Source organism: Rhynchophorus ferrugineus, unplaced genomic scaffold (assembly GCF_030347505.1).
Source record: "Rhynchophorus ferrugineus isolate W39M unplaced genomic scaffold, kcgeb_rfMv2 rfM3, whole genome shotgun sequence".
Classification (NCBI taxonomy): Eukaryota; Metazoa; Arthropoda; class Insecta; order Coleoptera; family Curculionidae; genus Rhynchophorus; species Rhynchophorus ferrugineus.
The window spans coordinates 9556877-9569082 of record NW_027472582.1 but is presented as its reverse complement, the minus strand read 5'-3'; the positions used below and the strand labels follow the sequence as shown (position 1 = coordinate 9569082).

General features: G+C 32.4%; 1 protein-coding gene across 2 annotated transcripts in view; it reads left to right on the top strand.

Moving 5' to 3' along the window:
- Nucleotides 1–12206, top strand: part of LOC143192631 (protein O-mannosyl-transferase TMTC1) — a 666349-nt gene that overhangs the window by 430931 nt on the left and 223212 nt on the right. For both annotated transcript variants that reach the window (XM_076398096.1, XM_076398095.1), the window contains exon 3: nt 1118–1191. In XM_076398096.1, the coding sequence (XP_076254211.1) occupies nt 1118–1191 (74 nt within the window). The remainder of the gene's footprint in view (nt 1–1117; nt 1192–12206) is intronic.

Here is a 12206-nt window from a genome sequence, read left to right as displayed (position 1 = left end):
CTCAGATTTCAAAACAACGCTCGCTGGGAAGATATTCGTCAAATGAAGAGGTGATCGACGAACCTGGAGCTTATTTTGAAGCAAAAGACAAATCGTACTAAAAGAATGGTATCGAAAAGTTGAAAGGTCGTTATAATCAGTGTATCACCCTTGAAGGGAATTATGTTGAACGAAAAAAAACTAATTTTGCCAAAAAAATGTGTTTTACTATGACATGACTTTCAATTGACCTGTATATATAAACAATAGATTTCTTAATTCTCAAATAATCCGTCAAAAAGTCAATAATGAAAATAATATATACATTCAACGATGTGTGTGTATGTATATATATATAGTATACAAATGAGTTCTAAGAAGAGCAAAAGACTCTTTAGATTTCTGCGAGATGTCGATTATTTTGATAGAGTCTATCCCATGCTGAGAATGTCCCTGACCTAATCACCATTACCACTTCAGTGTTAATGCATTGGATGGAGTCTCTATTTGTCATGGTTGACTTTGTGTCCATTTTTAAATTGTATATATGCACTACTTATACTTTTAGTCACCATTATACACTTAATCACCATTGTAATACCTTGTATATTGCCAATAGCGTGACCATTATAAGGTTATTGGAATTGGAATTATTATAGGTTTATTGGAATGTTTGTATTTTGTTTACCAAGAAATACAATTATTTCTTACACCTATTATTTCGTATTAATTTAATTTAATATATTATTTTATATGTGCACTGTATGTCTATTCTGGTCCGCTTTATTAAAACTCAAATCGCATTCGCCAAATCGACAAAAAAATTATCAACATTTACAATTAAAATTATTTTAATATTTTAATCTGTTCTTAATTTTTTTGGACTTTTGTCGGTATTTCCGACATTTTTAATTATTTTTCTATGTACAAGACTGTCGCGCTCTAACCTGTCCTGATAGGATAATTAAAAAGTCCAAATTTGACGTTGTAGTAAAAACCCCGTCTATTCCGCATGAAAATGCGCAATTTGTTCAACGTTTCACGTTCGCGCGTTGACGAGAAATGGCGCCCGGCTAGCTCTAATTAAAAAGTTCGATCGCCAGGTTCGATTCCCAACTCAAAACGAACTCTGTTTCAGGTCACCGGAATAGTGGGACGTGCCGACGTTTTGGCCTGCGTCTTTTTCCTGCTTTCTCTTCTGGCGTATCATGGGTAAGTACCATAAACATATTTATGCATCTTCATTCGATAGTAGTAGCGATAGGTTCTTAAATAAATATAACAAATGATGTTAATTATTAAACAAATATATGATCAAGAATGTAAGGTACAAGAACAGAAACTACGTGATTCCTAAGTTCTGACCTAACTGATGAGCCTGATACTTTATTTACCTTTATATTATTATTATACATTACATTATATTATTATCACATTATTATTTTATTACCATTGTTTCCCATGAATTTTTAAATGTAAATATATAATATTATATAATTACTAATTTAAAAATCAAATCTAACAGAAAAAACTCTAGTTAGAATAATTGTCTCATTTACAATCTTTAACTACTAGGGCGAGTTTAAAACCGTTCATTAATACTTCCTGGTGGATCAGTTCTACGATGCAAGGTAAATGGTTTTTTTAATACAGTTATAAAGTCTTCAGCTATATTTGCTTAAATAGTGTATCTTTAAAGATGTTTTGATCCTGTGTTATTTTTTGAGATACACTATTGGAACCAGTAAACTGTCTTGTGAAACTCCTGTTGAATGTAATTCAATATGTTCATCATCTCGTTTTCTAGCTGAAATTGTAAATTAAGGAGAAAATAATTTAGCATATTTTATGATTTGGCAAAAGCTTGAGATATATCTAGGAATACAAATGAAAAAAATCTTCCTTCCTTTCGTCTTTCAAATAATAGTAATCTTTGGTGGGTATAGGAGATACAATATCGGACCCAGTAAGCTATCTTGTGGAACTCCTGAAGATATTGGATGTATTTCAATATGTACATCATCTCGTTTTCTAGCTGAAATTGTAGAAAAAGGAAAAGCTTCTTAAGCATATTTTTTACTTGGAAACAGCCTGAGATATATCTAGGAACACAAATGAAAAAAATCTTCCTTCCTTTTCGTCTTTCAAATAATAGTAATCTTTGGTGTGTATAGGAGATACAATATCGCACCCAGTAAGCTATCTTGTGGAACTCCTGAAAATATTGGATGTATTTCAATATGTACATCAACTCGTTTTCTAGCTGAAATTGTAGAAAAAGGAAAAGCTTCTTTAGCATATTTTTTACTTGGAAACAGCCTGAGATATATCTAGGAATACAAATGAAAAAAATCTTTCTTCCTTTTCGTCTTTTAAATAATAGTGATCTTTGGTGGGTATAGGAGATACAATATCGGACTCAATAAGCTGTCTTGTACAACTCCTGAAGATATTGGACTTAATTCAAAATGTTCATCATCTTGTCTTATCGTAAATTCTCTATCAGTGAGATAAGATTTCAGTAGCTGAAATTGTAAATGAAGGAGAATATTCTTTAGTTTATATTTTTGCCTTGTTAAAAACCTGAAATATATTTAAGAATACAAATGAGTCATTTATTTAAAGATTTATTCGGATTATATTTTTGCAGTATTTTACAATTTTGAAAGATTTCAAAATCTTTTCATTCTTTTCGAGAAAAAAGAACAGAGGAGTTTAGAATGACAATTGCAAAACATGAGCATGAGCATTCAATTTCCAATAATTTCCAATTGCGAAATATGTTTCGAAAACACGGAAATGAAATGCAATGATTTTAATGCATATTTCCTATATATTTTATATTTCAACAAGTTTTAAAATCTTTCTGGAATTCTATCGCAGCGACACCTACCGGGTTTAATTATGAAACTAAACTCACACAAGAAGTTTCATCGAAACCGGTCCCACAGGAGTTCAGTTACAAACAATAATTGTATATATAGATATGATAATTTATCAAAATTAAATTCTTTACCTATTCTGCCTAATATATAGCTATATATATATATATATATATATATATATATATATATATATATATATATATATATATATATGTGTGTGTGTGTGTGTATATATATATATATATGTATATATATATATATATATATATATATATATATATATATATATATATATATATATATATATATATATATATATAAAAGTCTCCTTTACCAACTATGGGTTTCTCTGGACTGGGCCTAAAGTTTAACGTGGGTTCCGAACCACGGTCCTCAGAAATCATTCCAGAAGACATCCGGTCTACTCAGCATGCTTACTGGCGTGACTGGGATCATTTTCCTTGTCGAATTTTACAATCTTGCGTAGAACATTCACAAATTTTAAACAATCACAAACATAAATTTACGACCATGCCCCAGCAAGATATTAACCCGCCGAAATCGCAACAGTAGGAGGACCGTCCCATCGCCTTTACCACTGCGCCACCAAGCCGGCGAACTCTTCTTCTAACCGCATTCTTATTGAGTTCCACTGTTTACAGATTTAGTGGCTTTATAGTTTCTGTTCAATTTTCTGTGTATAACACTTCCACACACTTGTCATCTTAATATAATTATCACAACTAATTATTTTTAAATTATAATTAAATTAGGTTTTCTGCAAATAAAATTTCATAAAAATAGCTATATTTCATTTCGACGCCAATGTGGATAACACTCCTGAACACTCCTTGTACCATGAGGTACAATGAACTATAATATTGTACTTAGGATTGTCGTAGTATATCCATCTATCATCGCCACTTCAATCTCATACATGCACCAAGGAATTTTTTTTTGCTACGAATCAATGATCATTGAAACTCCTCGATTATGAATATTTCCAATCACATATATATCTAAATAACTCCTAACTGTAAACTAATTATTTGCTAAGGCATTCGGAAGTTCTGTAACAATTTGAAATCAATTGACAACAACGATATGTTTTCATCCAATAAATCTTACAAATTTCTGATCATTAGCACTAAAATATTTACTTAAAGTCATCAAAACATAAGTTTATAAAATGGTGTTATATATATATATATATATATATATATATATATATATATATATATATATATTAAAAAATATTGAAAATGAAATTATAAATGTTCAATGTCTAGCCATTCAATAACACAATAATATCAAATGGAACACTGTTATTTTTGTAGAAAAATGTAAAACCAATCAATAGATCGAAATACATGCAAGTCTATAATTTAAATATATATTGATAAAAATTTGCGACAAAAAAATACAATTTAAAAAACGTTATTTACATATGTGCTATTTTCCAACAAAAGGTCGTCGAATAAATTAAACCATTAAAAGTGAACATAAATGACTAAAAAAAGGAGTAATAGTTTTATCTATCCTAAGTACGGGACCCTGCCGAGAAGTTTAATGGTCCAATGAGGCTAATAGCCCTTATTTTCATTGTTAAATCCTTCGGACGAATTTGATGGATGGCCATTTTAACAGCCGCGCCATAAATTTGCCTTTACCAGCTTAAAATAATAATTCGGCCATTTAGTTACACTTATCCATAAAATTTATATCGACCGCAGGCGGGCCTCGAATCAGGACCAATTTATAGAAAAGATTCTAAGCGCGGCCCAATGGATCCACTCTCCCTCGGATTGCGTACGAAACTCGGGCCGGAGGGGGTGGAAGGATTGGATTAAGGGTTCTGTCGGGGCTAATAATTAAACCTCGGATAAAAATCCAACAAAAGGGGTCGGGAAATAACCTTATCGACGAGATGGGATCGATAGATGGGAGATGGGTATCTGGAAAAGTTTTGCATGATTACGCTAGACATTTATTTTACATAAGGGTAGTATATTTAACGAAAAAATGTGGAATAAAACGAAATAATGTATTTCACAAAAATATGTAAGGATATTTATGATTTATTAAGTCATTATTTTAATTAATATGTGGTATTTTATCCTAAAATTATTGGTGAACTCAGTTTATATGAAATTATGAATGAAAACGTAGTTAGACTTTTGCGATAAATGAGAAAAGGGTTATTTATTGTTACAAATTTATTTTCTCATATAAAACAATCCTAGCAATTACGGCAATATTTTTCAACATTTGTCCTAAAACAACATCCTCGACACCTAATTTTCGTTTAGTATACAGAGTTTAGTATATTTCATATATACATAAATCCCACTATTTCTGGATCGGAATATCTATGCTCTTGGTGCCACTGGTATATTCTTTACATCATCGCAATCTGCGTTTCTGGATTTGTTCCTCAACTGAGCACTGATTGTAACATAATAATAAATTAACTACATTTCTAATACGATCTTGGAAAGAAATATCTAGAATTTATCTTAAGCATGGCAGTTGAAACACTTTCAGCTCACAAATATCATACTATCAGAGTATCTAAGTTTCTGAGATATACAGAAAAACTGCCAAAAGAAGCGATCCAACCGGATTTTAGCGTTGATTGTTTGAGCGTGATTGAACAAATCATTTTTGCGATACGCACCATCTTAGAGAAGCTTCTGTAGATTGATTGATTAGGCTTATAATTTTATCCTTATGTCTCTTTCTTCTACATTATATTGTCTTTAATAATTATCAAGCCATATAAAGTCTCGACATTTATATCAGTAACCACTACACACTCATTTATATTACAAGACAAAATAATCTTTCTAGATCAAATCAAGGGCAGTGATGACAAATAATCTTCTGGAAAAAAGAAAATATTTTTTTTAATTAAATACGTGAAAAACAATATCTCAAAACGTTGACGCGAAATCTTTAGGGCTTTTAACTCTTACTAACATTATAAAATATAACTACAATATGCCATGTCAACTGAGTATTTTTTAGTAATATTTTTTAATTTATTTTTGAACAGATAGTTTGTATATTATATATGTAATTATTCTTTCACTATATAGTACCCTTGAACTGTGGAAATCTAGCAAGTCTGATAGTTATAATGATGTTATTAATACATTGAAGAATTAACATCCTATATTCACTAATATAGATAACTGATTACATTAGTTTGATGTTTTCTTCATCGATTATATAGCCAAATGAATCCTCGACATATTTAATAGTAAACATAATACTATAATCAGCGAAGTATCATAGTCTAATATTCAGTCATTTATATAACAAGTAGAAATAGGTCTTCCTAAATCAAATCCAAACCAGTGACGACAAATAACCTTTAGAAAAAAAGAGAATATTTTAGTATTATTAATTGGCTACCTTGAAAAATACCAGAAAATTCAACTATTACCAAAAATACAAAATATTATAACAAAACAGCCATGTTGACTGATTTATTTGTTTGAAATAACTCTTCTTATATTATATATGTAACAGTTGTTTCAAAATATTGAATTATCTCTAGTGCTCTTGAACTGTCGAAATATAAGTAAAACTGGTAGTTATAATGATCCTATTAACACACTGAAAAATAAATATCCTGTATAAATTAATGTAGGAAATTAAACAAATTTATCAGAAAAAATTATTTTGGCTCTGTGAAAATATAATTTCACTCACAAAAAGAAATGGTCCAAAGATTATATACATTGTTAACGAAACATATATGTTTTATGATGAACAATACAAAAAGAATGTTAACTTTACAAGTTTAGTTATGTGGAGGTTATAAATTAAATCTTCATTGCTTGTGATATTTTTCTTCAAGACAAAAATGAACATAACAATGTTTGCAAACTTATTCTCATTTAATTATCAATTTTTTTCAAACTCGAAATATTGATAAATAGTCATGGTAATAAGAAATTCATTAATCACTAGTGAATGATCAACACTAGTGGTGAATATTTAATTTACATGATGACCTTAGTTTCATCGAACCTTATTTTAAATACCTGAAACTTAATTTCAGTTGGATGAACTTTAGAAGAAGATTTAAAAAAATCAAGATTGATGGTTTGGTAGATTCGAACGAAGAAATGATCTCGAGCGAGTTTGAGTAATCTGGAAGAAATTCATCAAACAACAAAATCTTTCATTGTAATTTTAATTTAAATTCATTTTTAAATATTTTGATATTGAACAACTTTCTTTCATTCAAAGAAAATAAAGATTTTTATTAGTTAAAAATCAAGTAGTATAGAACAAAAAAGTTCCCCAATTGATTGAATAATTTTTCAGACCTACTCTTGAAAGTTTAATGGTTTAAAGTTTAAAACATTTTCAATAACCGCCAATGGAAAATTATTTCGAAAATTCGAACTAGTTCTCCGCGATACAAATAAAACAAACAATACGAATTCCATTATTAGCCGGTAGCATAATTTTATGGGAAAAGTTTCCAGGTATTCGCCGGATCTCTCTTTTTTTTTCATGGCACTCCGGATTGCAACGGCGTTCGTCGCAACGCTGGAACTACGGAAGTCGGTCTGGCGTTGTTTTTCCCCCGTTAGCGCGCCATCTGGTTGTTCCGGTAGGGGCCCTTTGTCCAGCTTAATTGAAAAATACGTTAGGACAGCAGTTATCTCTTCTCACTTAATTAATTCTGGCTCCCAAGGGGTCCATAAATTGGACCGGCTTGCTTTTCGATCTCCAACGACATTTCGTTATAGCAAAAGAGATTAATTTAACTATCTGCAAACTATTTGCGTTGCAGTGCTGGGAATATCGCCAAAACGAACAACTGCATTAGTTTAAGTGAAAATTGTATGTTATGTAATCTATTCTATATAAATTCATTCTAAAATTAATTGAAAATTGTTCTTGATCAATCTTAGTAAAATTTATTTGTTATGTCTACGAAAAAACATATTTAATTATCTTCTTCTATACAATGACTTACTTTTATCGGATATTTTTAAAATTTTCTTTTATCTACCTGGAGTTTATGTGAAATAGACTTACCTCCAATGCATTCACTTTTACATTTATATTGGGTAGCCAAATTATAAGGAGCAATATTGAGAATTAATTTAAATTAAAGCAAAACATTATTAAATTCATTTTAATACCTACTAATGCCACCTTTTACTGCAATAAGAGTTTCTATGCATCGAAAATTTCTTGGCTTTGGAGTTATAATGCCATTCTCGGATGTGAGCTTCAATTAACGGCTGCTTGGTGGTAATCACTTCTTTTACAATCGCCCATTTGGTGGTTTCCTATATGTGTTCTATGGTATTTATGTTTGGTGAGTTCTCTGGCCAAGGCAATACAGTGATTTTTTTCCATCAAATATGCACTAACCCTTCTGGTTTTGTGTGAACGAATCAGGCATAGAAATATAGTTATCTTCGTCAAAGAACCATTCATTTATCTGCAGTAGTAAGCAGGTTTCTAGTACTCGCTTGTATTGGTCTTATTTCATTATGCCTTCTACAATGTATAGACGTCGCATGTCATTGGCTGAGATAACAGACAACACCATGACACCAACCGGTTGTTGTCTACAAGGTGTCCTGTCTACAAGGCAATCGGCGTGGAATCGTTTACCAGGGCGTCGTCTTACAAAAGACTTTTTTTGAATCAAAATTTGGAAGGTTAATTCGTCGGAAAAGCACATCTGTAAAATAATTAAATTAACAATAGAACATATTTATTGACCAATAGTGTCGTTTGCAAAAGTTGTACTTACTCGACTCCAGTCGACAACAGTCATATCTCGATATTGTCTTGCCGACTGCACTTGTTTCTTTTTCATGCCGTTGGTTTGGGGAGGTTTTTTGGAAAGCAGCCATCATATTAGAATATCTTCAACCAATAGACCAAAACCCCCACCCCCACCCGCATTATTTTTTATTGTAATCAAATAAGCAATGCTCTTTTTACGATTTTCAGTGCGGCTTTTTTGATTTTTTCTATGGGTACGATGTAAGCTGATTCTTATTCAACCGCAATTGCCGATACGATGGGCTACGGTGTATGATACGTAAAGAATATATTTTAAAAAGGTCTAAAGGGAATCAATGATGTCGATAGATGCGAACGTTTAAAAATCCAATGATTTTAATGCAGCTACTCCGCTGTAGCGCTAAATCACTGTACAGCCGAACCGGCGAAACGTGTATGGGAACAATTTAAACTCAGCCAGGCTCCATTTTTTATTCCGCGCCCCGTACCGATAAATAAATCGCTACCCGTTACCGTAGGTACGGAAAAATGGCTACACTTTCATTTATCTAAACACCTTTTTTGCCACGTAAGTAAATACATCGCAGACGCCATTCATCTTGTCGGTGGCGAAAGGCGGTCGCAGGGGGTCGGGAGACGGGTACCGCATACGTCTTAATTGACAAATCGAGTCCTTACGCAGCGCTATTTTCCCGAACCCGAGAGGGAATTAGGGAAATTTTTCGATTCGTCCTGGGAACAGCATCGGAAAATCTTTTTTTTGTTCTTATGATGTTGTAACGATGTTTGTTTGTCAGGTATTCACTTGTTTCGGTCCACGAAATGTATCTAAAACATTTCTTCTTATATGGCCATATAATAAGTTGTAATATTCCAGAGGTAAAAAGATACTGTTGGGACTTAATTACATTTAATTAAATTTAAAAATTGTTATTTTGGCCTAAACCTTAAAATTCAAGAAGACAGATTGTGGAATAAACGGAAGAGTCTGTAGCGTTCGTATTCCATCCGCGTCAGAATGTCTAGCTGAAGAGTCTTCTACGCCCCGATGATTTGAACGAATCGGGATGCAACAGAGATTTTCTTGAGTCAACCTTCTCAGCCAGCACCAAGAACCTGAAGGAGGAGCGATAAAATGAGATGCATCCACATTGAACATCAATATTCATCCAGAAAGGAGTAATACCAAACAAAGAGCAGAAGATTTACCAATACGGTTAACCCGGTCAAGAGAGTCAAGAGTAAGAATCAGAAACAGTAAAGTAAAGTCGAGAATCAAGAAGAATCAGGAATCAGAATTATGAACAGAATATCAATCCATAACAGAGAAGTGTCAAGATTTACCCAAAAGATGGAGTGGAAGTCAAGAATCAAGAACAGTCAAGTCAGAGCAGTAGAGTTTTTATGTCTTACATTTAGTCATCCATTGGGTCCGATGATGGAATAAACATTAACGAAACTAGACTGAGGGCTAGTAAGCAATTTCCATTCAATTCATAATTATTTTCAACATTACGTGAAATATTTACATTTTATAACTTTTATGCGAAGAAGAGAGAAATTAAATTATTAAATAATTATTAAGAGCGCTTTAGATTATCTGATGTAATCTCTATGTTTCTGGGTATACTGAATCCAAACATGATTTCTTTTTTGTCATAAGACGGCACGTTTCTTGGATAAAATAAAGAAAATAATAATATAAAGTAAAGAGAATAGAATTGGAAGAAAAATATTATTTTATTTACAAACTATTAACGATACATATTTTTTATCGAATGTACGTTCACTATAGCACACTAAAATGTTTTTCTTTCATTTACGCTTCTGGAAAGAACCTAAAAGCTCCATCTAAAACCTCCAACAGGAGTCTGATATCATTGGGATGCTCCATTTCCCTTGCTCTTCACTCGCATCTCCCAAAATTTCTGAAATGTGTTCTAGTTGAGAATGAAGAAAATGTACCTTTAGGCCCATTAGGCAACAGAATATGTCAACGTCACTCATTAAGAAAAGGATTAAGTAAGCAGCGCGAAAATTACATCGATCAAGATCATAGAAAGCGATTTTCAATAGTACAGAAGTTTGATAAAGAATATTCGAAATCATTTGGCATTAGCAGGTCAATTGAATGGTCCCCCACCTGATACATAGATGGATCTACTAGAATTAAATCCATATGTTTTTTAGTTAGCGCTAACCCTCAAAAGATGCGTGTATAAGTTTGAGAGCTGTTGGATCATTAGTTTGGGAATTATAGCATTTTGAGTAAAGCAAATTTTGTTATTGTGAAAAATGGATAAAAAGGAATTTCGCGTTTTAATAAAATATTGATTTTTGAAGGAAAAAAATTCAGTTGAAGCAAAAACTTGGCTTGATGACGAGTTTCCGGACACTGCCCCAGGAAAATCAACCATCAAGTATTGGTATGCTAAGTTTAAATGTAGCGAAATGAGCAGCGAAGACGGTGAACGCAGTGGACGTCCAAAAGGGGTTGTTATCGATGAAAACATTAAAAAAATCCACAAAATGATTTTGAATGACCGTAAATTTAAATTGAATGAAATAGCAGACACTCTAAAGGTATCAAATTGAACGTGTACATCATATCATTCACAAATATTTGGGTATGAGAAAGCTCTGTACAAAGTGGGTGCTGCACGATCTCACTTTTGACTAAAAACAACTTGAAGATGATCAAGCGTAATAAACCCGACTTCTTGCATTGATATGTAACAATGGATGAAATATGGCTCAATCATTTCACACTGAAGTCCAATCGACAATCATCCGAGTGGGCTGCACACGATGAACCCGCTCCGAACCGTGGGAAAACGCAACAGTCGGCTGGCAAGGTTATGGCGTCTGCATTTTGGGATGCGGATGGAATTATTTTTATTGTCTACCTTGAATAAGGAAGGACCATCAACAGCGATTATTACATAGCGTTATAGGACCGTTTGAAGGACGAAATCGCCTAAAAATGGCCGCATTTGAAGAAAATGAAAGTGCTGCTTCACCAAGATAATGCACTGTGTCACAAGTCAGTGAAAACCATGGCAATAATCTATGAATTGGGCTTCGAGTTGTTTCCTAATCCACCGTATTCTCCAGATCTGGTCCCCAGCCACTAGTTCCTGTTCTCAGATCTCAAAAGAATGCTCGCTTGGAAGAAATTTTCGTCGAATGAAAAGGTGTTCGCCGAAAGTGAGGCCTATTTTGAAACAAAGGAGAAATTGTGCAACAAAAATGGTATCGAAAAGTTGGAAGGGAATTATGTTGAACAAAAAAACTTATTTTGGCAAAAAAATGTATTTTACTATGGTAGGCCGGGGACTTTTCAATTGACCTTTTATCAGCAGTGTATATACTAGATTGGAAGTCGATAATATTTTTGATTGGACTATAGGTCTATTTCAAATTTACATTTCAATTAATACATTTAATACATTTCAAACCAAGTATGAATAATGTGTTTCAAACCCAATATGAATCTATCTAAATTTCTATAATATACATTCAATGTATGGTTTCCTAAATTAAGGTGTTTCCAAA